The sequence below is a fragment of the Oryctolagus cuniculus genome, chromosome 5 (genome assembly GCF_051225735.1).
Source record: "Oryctolagus cuniculus isolate XC-2025 breed Fujian yellow rabbit chromosome 5, ASM5122573v1, whole genome shotgun sequence".
Taxonomy (NCBI): Eukaryota; Metazoa; Chordata; class Mammalia; order Lagomorpha; family Leporidae; genus Oryctolagus; species Oryctolagus cuniculus.
This window is the reverse complement of record NC_142871.1, coordinates 12,905,023-12,919,044: the sequence shown is the minus strand read 5'-3', so window position 1 is coordinate 12,919,044 and position 14,022 is coordinate 12,905,023. Positions and strand designations below refer to the sequence as shown.

Genomic DNA, 14,022 nt, shown 5'->3' with positions numbered 1-14,022 from the left:
GGGAGCTGGATCAGAAGTGGAGTAATTGGGACTTGAACTGGCACTGTGACACCCTTATGTGATGCCAGTATTGCAGACTTCAGCTTTTACCTGCTACGCCACCGTGCTGGCCCCTTTATACAGCTTTCTGTGAGCACTATAGAGTATCTCTCTGTGGGAACTTAGTAGAGGGGAAGGATTTTGAACCCTACTAAGACTTATTTCAGCTTGACTGCATCAGTGTACAGTTAACCTCTTAATAACTTAAGTTGGGGTAAAAGAAATTATATTGTTTGTCCTCTGGTGTCAGTCATCATCACCTTTGTGAGTATTTTTTGTTTTTTTAAATCAAGTGTTAAACACTCATTCAAGAAAATGTCAGATTATATTATTACACTGAATTATTCAAAGGTGAATGGGTCAGTCGTACATCCGGATTATAAAGGGGAGTATTGGTCTGGTTGAGGAGATAGGGAAGCCTTTTCTTCATTGGGTGATGTTTTAATTAAGATGAAGTGAGAACTCATTAACTCTTGGAGAGGCCATGGTGGAGAGTATTTCAGTAGAGGGAACAAGCCTCATTTTAAAGGCCCTGTGACAGGGAACTGTAAAAGGACTGTGGTGCCTAGAGCAGGGAGCTGGGAATGTGGTAGAAGAGACTGGCAAGGTGGGCACGAGTTAGACCAGGCAGCTTCTTAGCATCCTCGTTGTAAGAGCAGCAGGTCAGTGGGTGTGGTCACCTGATCAGTTAGTGAAGAGAACATGCCACACCCATTTAGTCAGTCTCCAGGTTGAGAGATGAAAGTAATTGGACCATGAACCTGATGAGAAGAAAGATGATCATGGGCAGAACCGGGCAGATTCCAGAGATATGGGTAGATAAAACAATGGAATTCAAATTCTGTTCAAGGAGTTTTTGACCAAAGCTTAGTTTTCAGACACAGTTAATGTCTTATACGATAGAGTTAAAAACAAAAAACAAAAGTTAGCACCACTGAATACAACGCAAGTTTCAGTCAGTATTCTTTTAAGCTTAGTTGTTAGCTGATTCCCTAACCTTGTCTTTTGTTTTCTCTCTGAGCAGTAATATTACCCTTTGCTTGTATGAGGAATTTCAAAGCAAAGTTTTGAGAGAGTTGATAATTCATGTTAAGTATTAGAGCCTTTGATTTTTAAAATAAAGTTTCATTGAGCTACATACTAAAAAATTAATCAATTAAAGTGTACAATTCAGTGGTTTTAAGTATGTTCATCAAGTTATACATCTATCATCACAATCATATTTTCATCACCTCCAAAAGAAACAGTGTACTCATTAGTAGATTTAGTACATGGATTTTTCATCTTTAACTTAGCAAAATGTTTCCAGTGTTTGTTCATATTGTAGCATGTGTTAATACTTCCTTTCTCTGCTTTTTAAATTATTTTTAATGATTTTACATGAATCATGCTGCAGTGACCATTTATGTACAGGTGTTTATGTGAATGTATGTTTGTAGCTCTCTTGGGAGGTATATAGGAGTGGAATTGGCTGGATCATTGTAATGATTTTTTTTGAGAAACTACTAAACTGTTCCTCAAAACTGCTATACCATTTTACATTCCCACTAAGTGCTGTATCAGGATTCCAATTTCTGCACATTCTTGTTAACATTTTGTTATCTTTTAATTATAAGCAAGTTCATGTAAAGAGATGCCTCATAGTTTTGATACATTTCCCTAATGGCTACTGATGTTGACTTTTTTTTTTTTTTAAAGTAAAAGCAGCACTTTGACTTCATTGAAAATATAAAAATGGAAATGTTTGGTGATTTCATATAATTGCTTAGGGATAATGAAAATTGGTATATTTAAAATTTGTTCTTCTTTTTCATCAGTTGTATTCCCTGAATGACTATAAACCACCCATTTCTAAAGCAAAAATGACCCAAATTACAAAGGCAGCCATCAAAGCTATTAAGGTAAGCAATAAATTTTACTCCGGTAATTTCAATAGAAAATATTACATTGATAAAGAATTCTTCTAGTATAAAACTCTGGCTTTATGGTTTGAATACGTGTTGATTATGGAAAATACACAAGAATCTATCACCTGCAGACTTTCCCACCTTTGTAAACTTCGAAGCAGTCTTTTTTTCTCACCTAATTTAGATTGGTCATATTTTAAATATATCCACATTGTGGCAGATGTGTTTAACACTATGATTTGGCAAAATTGCTTTGTAGAATCTTGAAATACAAGTTGGTAAAAAGTTAAGTAAAAATGAACATGTTGAGGTTTTTCAAATTGATTATATTAAATATTTGAAGATGGACCATTTTGGAAAATCATTGGGCCTCATTGTATATAAGATATTTGAACTGTGTAACTATGCAGACATTGAGCCATTGTTCTGATACAGTAGGTTTTGGACCTATGCCAATTCATAATACTTCCAAAAATCTTAGGAATGGCTTGGATCATCTCGAGAAATACAGAGGTATAAAACATTTTAATTCTTGGCTAAATGATCTTTTGACACTCAAGCAGATACTTCACCAAGAAAATCTTGTCTTCAGAGCTAAGACTCCCTGCCTTAGTAGAGCTCTTAAAATTGAGAGTGAGTGCTGTTTTGCTATTAAGTAGATATTAAGCTATAAATATTTAATGTTTTCCTATTCTGAATGAAAACATCAGCCATAACTAGAAGCTCCAGTTATTTAAATTGTCTTTTGAATAGCAGTAATGTATTATATTTAATAGACTCTTGGTTAGTATTAGTTTCTATTGAAAGAAAATTAGTTCAATTTTCTTATGGTCAAAGAGCTTAATTTTCTGTTAGTATCTCATATTTTATTCAAATTCTTGTACTTAGATTTAGAAAATTAATGAGGGTATAAGGATAGTGACAATTAATAACATTTAAGCCAGAGAATCCTCCAAAAAAGTGATTTTCAAAGTATCTAATAAACTTCATAGAGAATAATTTAGTCTCTCATATTTTGCGTATATAGTGTTCTACATATGTGACAATCTGTACATGGTGTAAGCAGTTGTTGCAGGCTTGATTACAGTGCTGTCTGGTGCTCTGGCCTTTTCAGGACCCAGTCAAGGTCACACTCTGCATTTATTTGTCCTGTTATCCAGCTCTTTTGTTTTGCATAACATTGACATTTCTGAAGAGTCCATTTGTGTTGCAGTGCTATATTACTTTTTTTTTTTTTTTTAAGATTTATTTATTTATTTGAAAGGCAGAGTTAGAGAGAGGGACAGGAAGAGAGAGAGAGACATCCTCCATCTGCTGGTTCACTCTCCCAAATGACCACAATGGCTGGAGCTGATCTGATCTGAAGTTGGGAGCCAGGAGCTTCCTCCATGTATCCCTCGTGGGCGCAGGAGCCCAAGCACTTGGGCCATCTTCCACGGCATTCCCAGTCCATTATTGGGGAGCTGGATTGGAAGTGGAGCAGCTGGGACTGGAACTGGCACGCATATGGGATGCTGGCAGTGGCTTTACCTGCTATGCTATGGTGCTGGCCCCTGCTATATTACTTTTAATTGCATTTAATACATATGTAACCTCTAAGATTCTACCTGTTAAATCAGATTTAGCTAATACTGTGTTTGATATTGAAATGTCAGAGAGAGGAGGAGCGACAGAGAAATCTTCCAACTGCTGATTCACTTCCCACATGGCCACAATGATTGGGGTTGGGTCAGGCTGAAGCCAGAACTTCTTCCCGGTCTCCCACATGGGTGTGGGGGCCCAAGTACTTGTGCCATCTTCTGCTTTTCCAGGCACGTTAGCAGGGAGCTGGATGGGAAGTACAACAGTTGGGACTTGAACCAGCGCCCACATAGGATGCCGCACTGCCGGCAGAAGCTTATTCTGCTGTGCTGTGGTGCCATTTTTTTTTTTTTTTTAATTGTTTAAAGAAGTGATTATTTTGACAAGTTCTTGTTAACATTGTGCACTGTCAGTAAAATCTCACAGATAACCAACCTATTAACGGAACTGATAAACTTTGAAATAAGTGTGAGTGTTTGGCACAGTGGTTAGAATGCTGCTTGGAATTCCCACATTCCGTATCAGAATCCCTGGGTTCAAGTCTGGCTTCCAGTTCCAATTCGAGTTCCCTGCTGATGTGCACCTGGGATGCAGCAAGTGATGGCTTGAGTAGTTGAGTCCCTGGGAGACCTGGCTAGGATTCCTGGCCAAGCCCACCGTTGTGTGCATTTGAGGAGTGAACCAGTGGATGGAAGATCTCTGCATGTCTCTATTTCTCTGCCTTTCAAATAATACAGTTAAAAAAAAAGCAAAAAGCAAACCAGCAAACAACTTTAATTCAAAGTTTATTAAAGTTTTAGTCTAGTTATAATTTAGTTTAATTTATAGCAACTAGAAACAAGCACTGTCAAGGTATTATCCAGAAATTTCTTATATCATTCCATGTGTGATTAATATTTTATGTATGTCTGAGTGTAGGTATACACACTTTTTATGATTTATTGTATTTATTCACTCTCATGCACATAAGAACGGGGGGGGGGGGTAAGCCAGTCAGTCTGAAGACAGGAGCCAGGAGCTCCATCTGGTTCTCCCACTTGGGTGGCAGGAACCAAGTACTTGAGCCATCCTCTGTTGTGTTAGCAGGAATCTGTATCAGAAGTATGGAGTAGCTGGCACTCAAACAAGATAAAGAGAAAGAGACAGGTAGTTTACCACCCGAGAGAGAGAGACAGACAGATTACTCCCCCAATGCCTGCAACAGCTGGGAACTCAAATCTCATCAACCACCCAAGTGAGCAGAGACACAACCACTTGAGCCAGCACGTGTGTTGCCCTGCAAGATGTGTGTTAGCAGGAAGCTGGAATCAGGAGACTATTGTGGAGTCAAAACCCAGGCAGTCCTGTAGGGGATGTTGATGCGTTCCCAAGAGATGCCTGTCCCTCTTTTGTATATCGATTACAAATGTTTAGGTACCTATAAAGTGCCTAAACTTAAATAGCTGTTTTTTTACTTAATGCACTTTTGAGTTCTTCTAAATCCCATGATTAGCAGTGAATTCTAGTATACTCAGATTGATTTAACACTGTACTTCATTTTTTTCCTTTTAGTTCTATAAACATGTGGTACAGAGTGTTGAGAAATTCATTCAAAAAGTAAGTATATAATTTTTCATATATATAAGCTAATTATGCTATAATTGTGGGTTAATGCCTGTGCTCCTCTCCTTTAGATCAAAATCCTGTGTTTAAGTTGTTTCATAGACTGTAAAGAGTTATTTCAGTTATTTTATTTTCTACTGAAGACCAAATGACTTTTGGGTAATTCTAAAAATAATCAGATACTTTTTCTTGCAAAATTTGCATTGCCATAGCATCTGTCCATTGAAAAATATTAGTGTTAATATTAATTTTTAATGGAACTTTAAATCTATTACTTTAGATAACTTTTAAGGAAATTCTCACTTGTCGTTTTAAGCTGTGTGCCTAGAAAGCAGTGGTGTAGATAAAATATTGCCTAACTTTTTGATCTACTGGGACATAAATATTGCTACCCATTATTTTCTCTTTTCCCAGAGAAGCAACCAGCTTACCTGCATTTAGTAATTTTTATTTGCAATTAGGGTCTGAGGTGACAAGATTTTTTTTGCTGTCTTATTTGTGATTAACACCCTATTGATGCCAGTTTTGGGCAGAAATACATAAGATTTGCACTGCCGGAAATTTGTTCTTTACTGTAGTTGTACTTAGATGTTTTATTGTGCTCACGGTCATGTGCCCAGATGTAAGCAGAGCCAGATGGAGAATCAGAAGTATATGGCACTGAGGATTCAACAAGGTTACAGTATGGTTTTTGAGCAAAAATATTTGACTGGGAGAAGGATACAGGAATGAAAGTGAGATTATTGTGTCACTCAACAAGCTAGGTAACCTTTGTGTGATTCAGTGTTTTAAAATTTTTAAGATTTTAAGTTTTGTTTTCTCAATATTTAAAGTATCAGTAGAACAGGTTTTGAGATTAAGTAAATCAGGTGACTTGAAGGTAAGACTGGGGTAAAATAAGAAATATGCTGCCTGTTTTTAGTAAATCAAACTAAAAAATGTTAGTGAGTGAAAAATTTCATTTGTCCAAAGCTTCTAAAAGCCTTTTTAAAAAGCCTGTAATATCAAAAGCAGTGCTTCTTAACCCAATTTTTCCCCTTTTCCTATATATTCCCATAAGGACTTAAATTGAGCAATAATTCTACCACTTATGGTAACTTTGAAATAAAAATTATATTGTTGAAATATTTGCAGAACTGAAAACTTGACACTTAATAGGTTTAACTTTATTATGCATAGGAATTCCCTAAGAATCTTGTTAAAATGCAAATTCTGATCCACAACTAGGACATTAATACTAACAGCCTATCATTGACATACCAATCTTATTTAACTTTTGTTAGTTTCACGTGCATTCATTTCTGTATGTGTTTAGTTCTGTTCAATTAAAAAATAACTAGAGAGACAGAGAACTCCATCCTGCCTCAGGTGCCTTTGTTCATTTTCCAGCTCTTGATCTTGGCTTTGACTCAGCCCAGTCCCAGCCTAGGGACCTTGGAGGGTGAGCCAGCAGATGGGAGCTCTGTCTTTTTACTCTTCTTTCCTCTTTCTCTGCACTATCAAGTAATTTTTTGAAAAAGATAAATTTGGGGCTGGTGTTGTGGTGTACCGAGTTGGGCCTCTGCCTGTAACGAGGGCATCTCGTGTGGGTGCTGGTTTGAGTCCTGGCTGTTGCACTTCCAATCCAGGTCCCTGCTGATGCACCTGGAAGAGCAGTGGAAGATGGCTCAAGTGCTTAGGCCCCTACCACCCATGTGGCAAACCCAGATGAAGTTCCTGGCTCCTGGCTTCAGCCTAGCCCAGCCCCTACTGTTAGGACCATTTGGGGAATGAACCAGCCCGTGGAAGATCTGTTTCTCCTCTCTAACTCTGCCTTTAAAAAATAACTTTAAAATAATTAAAAAAAATTTATTTCAATGCAAAAAAGTTTGAAATCTATGTATACTTGTATTGGATGTCCATAAATTCTGGGATCTAGACTTTTTTTCATAATGAGATTGTTATGTGAATTAGCCTGTTTATGGATTTTATAAGTACTTCATAGTGAATTCTTAGCTGGGGTATGTAATAGTTACTATGTTATATAAAGGAAACAATTTTAAGAAACATTTTGTATATAAGGTTTCCCAAGATCTCTTAGCATTAATGATAAAATTTACAATTAAAAATGATTAGAATATTTAGTATTATCAATTAGTGCTGGTTTGCTAATTACAGAAATTAAGGAAAGTTAGGATAGGAATACATTATCCTGTGGATAGCACTTCCAGGCTAATTGGAGGATATTGCATAATTTATTGATTTATACCCTAAATATGGAAGTGAATTTGTTTCTCATTACTTCATGTAGACTAGGGAGAGTATAATGGAATTTAAAATCTAGTTGGTATTTATCTGAAGTAAACTGATTAAGTATTCAGTTGTCTCCTAAATAATAATCTTTATAGAAATAAATTTATTTGACTTGTAACATTCTTCATGTGAATTGTGGCATAATACTGAAGCCTATTTCAATTCTCTGGGAGAAAGGTATAGTTCAGATTATTGTTTCTTATCTGGCAGGGTGCACATTAAATTTTGGAGTAGTTAATATGGTTTTATTTACTCCTAGAGTCATCTGTGTACAGGCCTCAGAGGGTTTGAAGGATCTCCTGGAAAATTTGTACAATATAGCTCTTTTTTTTTCTTTTCAGATTTAATTTATTTATTTGAGAGGTAGATTTAGAGTTCCAGACAGAGAGTGGGAGAAAGAGGGAGAGAGGTCTTCCATTCCTTGATTTACTCCCCAAATGGCTGCATTAGCTGGAACTGGGCTGATCCAAAGCCAGGAGCCAGGAGCTTTTTCCAGGTCTCCTACATGGGTGCAGTGGTCCAAGCATTTGGGTCATCTTCCAGTGCTTTCCAAGGCTATAGCAGAGAGCTGGATTAGAAGAGGAGCAACTGGGACAGGAACCATATGGGATGCTGGCGCTGCAGACAGGCTTTACCCACTACGCCATGGCGCCCAACCCAACAAAAGCACTTTAGTCAGCCAAGAGAAAGCTTATTTTTGCTGCCAATTCTACCTAATGCAACCCATGATGTAGAACTTTATCTTCATTTTATAAAACTAGAAAGTAGAGGATTTTGCTGTCTGAACCACTGAATGTTGGCATCTCTTAACTTTCAACATAAACGGAAGAGAGAAATTACTCACGTGGTGTCAGGTGTAACTATATCCCAGGGCCACTTTGTCTCTTCCATGTTACCCTCAGCACCATTCCTGTGGCAAGAATAGCCATGCAGCTCCTGTATTATCGTTCTAGTTTTGTTTAAAATACCAATAATAGTTGAAAGTAACAGCATCATTTCTAATAATAGGAATGACTGTGTACAGTATGTTTCTTAATCTTTCTCTACCCCACCCTGAAAGGCCATTTCTGTGTAGCATAAAGAACTGGAAGTTATTAGAATATAGTTTGAAGATGGTATATCTGAAAATTTAGTACAATGTGATATGGAGAGTCTTAAGAATTCTTGTTTTCAGCCTGATAGAATTTGAAGAGGAAACTGAGACGACATTTCAGATTGTCTTGACTCTTCTCTCAAGTTTCTAATTGGTGACTTAGCCAAGTTGACTAAGTGTTACATTATTTAAAACATGATATTATACTTGAATATTGTTTTGCCGCTCTGCATGGCACAAATGCCTAATCTGTCTGTAGGAATTGCTGTCCCACTCTGTGTCATGGTGCAGTGTTTCGGAACATGCTCTGGCAGAAGAAACGCTCTTCTTTGCTGTTACAGTTCACCACTAAAACTGCTCTTGGGTGTGTTTTGGAAGTTTTTGAATCTTCACAGTGGGTCATAAAGACATTTATTGTAGTGTACATTCACATTTCATTAATGTTTAAAGCTCTTGTCAGCAACTTGTAGGTTCTGTTCAGCCTAACTCTCAAGATAACAAAGTGCCAATTAGTCAATAATTACTAAACACTTACTGTGCTTGTGGCACTGGGGAATACATGTTTCTATTTATTTATTTTAACAAAGTGTATGTCCTGATGTTCATTAAGTCTGAAAAGTTTTCTTTACTGAAATGTATTCTTTGTCTGGGTAGATGTTTCTTTGAATGCATGATAATCAAAGGAAGATGGCATTAGCTAGGTCTATGAACTGAAGGGCAGATACACTGGGTGCTTTGGAACTTGAAAGAAAACATGAACAGTTTCAAGCTTTTTAAAACTATAACTTTAAATAGATAATTTAGATTCTTCAGTTAGGTTAAACCTAAATCTGTGATATGCATCACTAACATCATTGCCCTTCCATGAAATACTTCAGCTGTAAGTATTAGAGCCAGAGTCTTGGAATCTCTATGAATTGATGTTAAAGGGCTTCTAAGTTTCTTGACTTAATAAAGATCCTTAAGGTTAAAGTTCTTAAAAAGAATTTTAAGTACCAATTTCATCTAGTCTTTTTACAAAATGAAATCCTCCTTGTCTTGGCTGAAAAATCCCATTCGGAGACTTACCTGTGTGTGGGGGGATGGATGGGTTACAGATTCTTTTTACACTGATAACTCAGTCTTAGGTTTCCAAGAAGAGTTTCTCAACACAGTTTTGCCTTAGTGTAATATATGATCCCTAGGAAATTATTTTAGGTAAGACATTTAGCCTAATTATATGCATAAGTATAACCTGATTTGCAGCTAATTTTATTTTATTGAGCATATGTTTGAGAAAAAGATTTTCTTGTGTTTTGGGGTATGAAGATAAGATAGGAACAGTAAGCTTGATAGTAAAAGGATTCTTCATTATGTTCACTAAAAGCCTGTAGTAAGAGAATAGGGGACTTTTGAAAGTGATTATTAATAAGTAAGATAGTTGAGAAACATTGACCCACTGGAGTGATTAAAAAATGTTTTCATAGGGTAGATTCCCGGAATTCTGTTGGTACTGTCTGATCTGTCTTATAAATATGATACTTGGACTTTGGGCTTAGTGTATTGAGAATGTTATAGTTCGCCATTGGTGTTTGTTATTGCAGAAACTCTTTTGTTACATGTTTAAGATGAAGTCTAATACATGTTGGCAATGTGTTTCTTAAAGCCCATTTTTCCTGAATTTACTCCTTGCTTTTCCAGATAGCTTTTCAAATCATTAAACAAAAAATTTTTAGTATAAAAATTTGTTACTCTGTTTTTGGTTATTGCAGCCGGTTATGCAGTAATGTTTTAGAACTTAGATAATTGGCAGTTGAACTGAATATATAGAATAGTCAAAAAGAGGTTCTTTAAAATACCGTTCTAGAGACTAGTGGTGGGGAGTAGTCAGTTTCTGAATACTTCCTGTTCACCGCCTCTGCATGAGCAGTGTTCTTGTATTTGATAAGGTTTGTCATGATTTTTGTCTATCAAGAATTTTCCTTTTCCTTACCTTCTCTCTTCTTTTTTTTTTTTTTTTCCATCAGTGTAAGCCAGAATACAAGGTACCTGGACTTTATGTTATTGATTCCATTGTGCGACAATCTCGGCATCAGTTTGGGCAAGAAAAGGATGTGTTTGCACCCAGATTTAGTAATAACATCATTAGCACTTTTCAGAATTTATACCGTTGTCCTGGTGATGACAAGGTATGTTGCTTTTTAAGTATTATAATATTCATGTTCCTGTTTGTTTTTAAAATGTTTAAAATAATGAATAGAAAAAGTGTTGATTTTGCTACTTTTTGATTCATTGAAGTAATTGATATACAAGAAACTTTGCACAACAAACTGTTGAAATTATACTAGACATTTCTTTATTGACACATGCAAACAATTCAGGATTGTGATTATTTGATTTGAGCTGATACTTAACCTTTTCAGCATTTTTGAAAAATCAGTTTGCCAAGCAATTAATAGAAAAATAACTGCAAATTAAAATTCTTTTCTTATTGTAGAATTTTATTCATGCTAGAAACCGTACTAATTGGTTTGCTAGATTTAAATGTATAAATATGTCTGTAACAAGTAAATCAGAAAGCCTTGGGTCCTGAGGAGGATAAGGACAGAGATGTTAGATTACTTAACTTTGGGTGCTAATTTGGAGATTTAGATTTGCTTTTCTTGCAGGATTCAGGCAGATGAGGTAGAAAAAGGTAAGAACAAATGAAGACTAATAGTTTCTTTAAAGACAAACTACAAAACATAAAAACTACCTGTAAGTCTTTCATCTTAAGTAGAAGATTTGTTTTTACTTTTTATTTTTATTTTTATTTTATTTATTTATTTATTTTGACAGGCAGAGTGAATAGTGAGAGAGAGAGAGACAGAGAGAAAAGTCTTCTTTTTGCCGTTGGTTTACTCTCCAGTGGCTGCCACGGCTTGCGCGCTGCGGCTGGCGCACCACGCTGATCCAAAGGCAGGAGCCAGGTGCTTCTCCTGGTCTCCCATGGGGTGCAGGGCCCAACACTTGGGCCATCCTCCACTGCACTCCCAGGCCACAGCAGAGAGCTGGCCTGGAAGAGGGGCAACCGGGACAGAATCCGGCGCCCCGACCGGGACTAGAACCCGGTGTGCTGGCGCCACTAGGTGGAGGATTAGCCTATTGAGCCACGGCGCCGGCCTACTTCTATTTTTTAAAGTATTATTTATTTGAAAGAGTTACAGAGAGGCAGAGAGAGAGAGAGGTCTTCCATCCGATGATTCACTCCCCAAATGGCTGTAACAGCCAGAGCTGTATTCATCAGGAGCCAGGAACTTCTGGGTCTCCCACGCAGGTACAGAGCCCCGAGCACCTTGACCGTCTTCTGTTGCTTTCCCAGGCCATAGCAGAGAGCTTTATCTGAAGTGGAGCAGCCGGGACTCAAACCAGTGCCCATATGAGATGCCAGCACTGCAGGCTGCTGCTTTACCCACTACGCCACAGTGCCAGCCCCTAGTTTTTACTTTTAGTCACTGCTGCATATCTTAAATCAGAACAAATCCTGTTATAATGGATAGATATGGAAATACATACAGTATGTTCTTCATGCACTATTTTTGGGTCTGCTTTTTAATTTCTGTTTTTAAAATTTATTCAAATGTCAGAGACAGATACTGAAAGGTATCTAACATCTCCTGGTTCACTCCCCAATTGCCTGCCACAGCCAGGGCTGGGCCAGCTTTAGAGCCAGGAGCTGAGAACTCAGATCTCCTACATATGTGGCAGGAACCCAAGTACTGCAGCCATCATTTGTTACTGCCCAGGACACAGGTAGACAGGCAGCTAGAGTCAGAAGTGGAACTGGGACTTGATCCCAGGGACTTGTTATCGATGCAGACATCCTAAGCAGCGTCTTTAATGGCTGTGCTGAACACTCACTCCCTTAGGTACATTTCTTGAGAAAAAGTTTTTATTTTTGTTTTTCATTACTTTGGTACTTTGATAATTCTATGCCAATGAAAAGGATGTTTCCAATTTTCAGTGACCTACCCTATACTCTGATTTTTTTTTTTTTTTAAGAATTAGTTTTTATTTATTTGAAAGGGAGAGCTATAGAGTGAAGGGGAGAGAGAGAGATCTTCATCCACTGGTTCCTAGGGCCGCCGAAGCCAGGACCCTAGGGCTGCTTCTGAGTCTCCCACGTGGGTACAAGGACCCAAGCATTTAAGCCATCCTTGGCTACTTTCCCAGGCACATTAGCAGGGGCTGGATAGGAAGTGGAGCCAACTAGGTCTTGAACTGGCACTAATATGGGATGCCGGCATTGCAGGCAGAGGCTTAACCTGCTGTGCCATAAACACTGGCCCCTCTAATTGATTATTAAAATAGACGTGTTAGAATCTCACCTGACATAACTAATTTTAAATGTTACATATAAATGCTTTTGAAATACATTGATGTAGAAATTTCACTAAGTTGAACTTGGATTTCTGTCATTTGCAATAAAAAATTGTGTTGAATTGGCGGATTTCATGTCTCAATAAAGTTTAGGAAATAGGACTTTTTTAATTGTAGTAAGAAAAATTATGTTAATACCGTAAGCTCAGTCCTGAATGTGAGGCATTACTTTTTTATGTAGGTGTCTGGAGATTGATGGTTGTTAGGTACTGGTTGTTTTGAAGTACATGATGACTATCTTGGAAACTTAAAAGACTTTTATATAAAACAAAAGAATATAAGGCATTTTCTAATTTCTTACACTGTAGGAAGGAGAAGTAGTCAAATTATAAGGTATAATGCATTTTATGTGTTTTTTTAATGCATAGTTTGAAATACGAAGATTTCTGTGTTGATGTCCAAATTGCTGCAATGACCGGATCTGAGCCAATCCAATCTAGGAGCCAGGGGCTTCTTCCTGGTTTTCCACTTGGGTGCAGGAGCCCAAGGACTTGGGCCATCCTCTACTGCTTTCCTAGGCCATAGCAGAGAGCTGGATCGAAGTGGAGCTACTAGAACTCCAACCAGCACCCATATGGGATGCTGGCACTGAGGTGGCGATTTTAACTGCCATGCCACAGTGTCCACCCCTGATTCAGTTAAAATCTTATTACTGTCAATAAGTAGTCTGTAAAATGAGAATTTTAAAGAATCTTAGTAGCTAATAACTTTGTCCTAAAGTTGTTTATTTTTCAAAATATAAATCTTGAATGAACAAACTTGAAATCAGTTTTAGCTATAATTGATTTTGAATACTAAGATAATCCCGATTCTGCCTCAGAATCCTTTAGACAGTTCTCCAGCCAACCATACTATTGATCTCATTAGATTGACATTGAAGATGAAATGTAGGTATCAACCTTGCCTTCCAATTTGTGTGTCTACCAACATTGTGTTTTCCAAGAGAGTTAAGGTTAACAAATGCAAAAAGGTAGAAAAGGTAGAGTTTCAGAGCTGTAAAGTACTGTAGAAGTACTTAAATCTCTTCTTCCAATTCAGTGGCCAATAGCCTGTGTGTAGTCTGTGTGCTATGAAAAAAATTAAAATATAGTTTTTTCTTTTCACCTCTAG

The 14,022-nt window shown here is 37.3% G+C and overlaps 1 protein-coding gene across 11 annotated transcripts in view; it reads left to right on the top strand.

The window, feature by feature from the left end:
- Positions 1 to 14,022, top strand: part of SCAF8 (SR-related CTD associated factor 8) — a 292,087-nt gene that overhangs the window by 82,717 nt on the left and 195,348 nt on the right. For all 11 annotated transcript variants that reach the window (XR_007923153.3, XR_007923154.3, XM_089332533.1 and 8 more), the window contains 3 exons: positions 1,857 to 1,940; positions 5,079 to 5,123; positions 10,521 to 10,682. Coding sequence is in view for 9 of the 11 variants with exons in the window: in XM_089332533.1 (XP_089188659.1) it covers positions 1,857 to 1,940; positions 5,079 to 5,123; positions 10,521 to 10,682 (291 nt within the window). In the remaining 2 variants the exon portion in view is untranslated. The remainder of the gene's footprint in view (positions 1 to 1,856; positions 1,941 to 5,078; positions 5,124 to 10,520; positions 10,683 to 14,022) is intronic.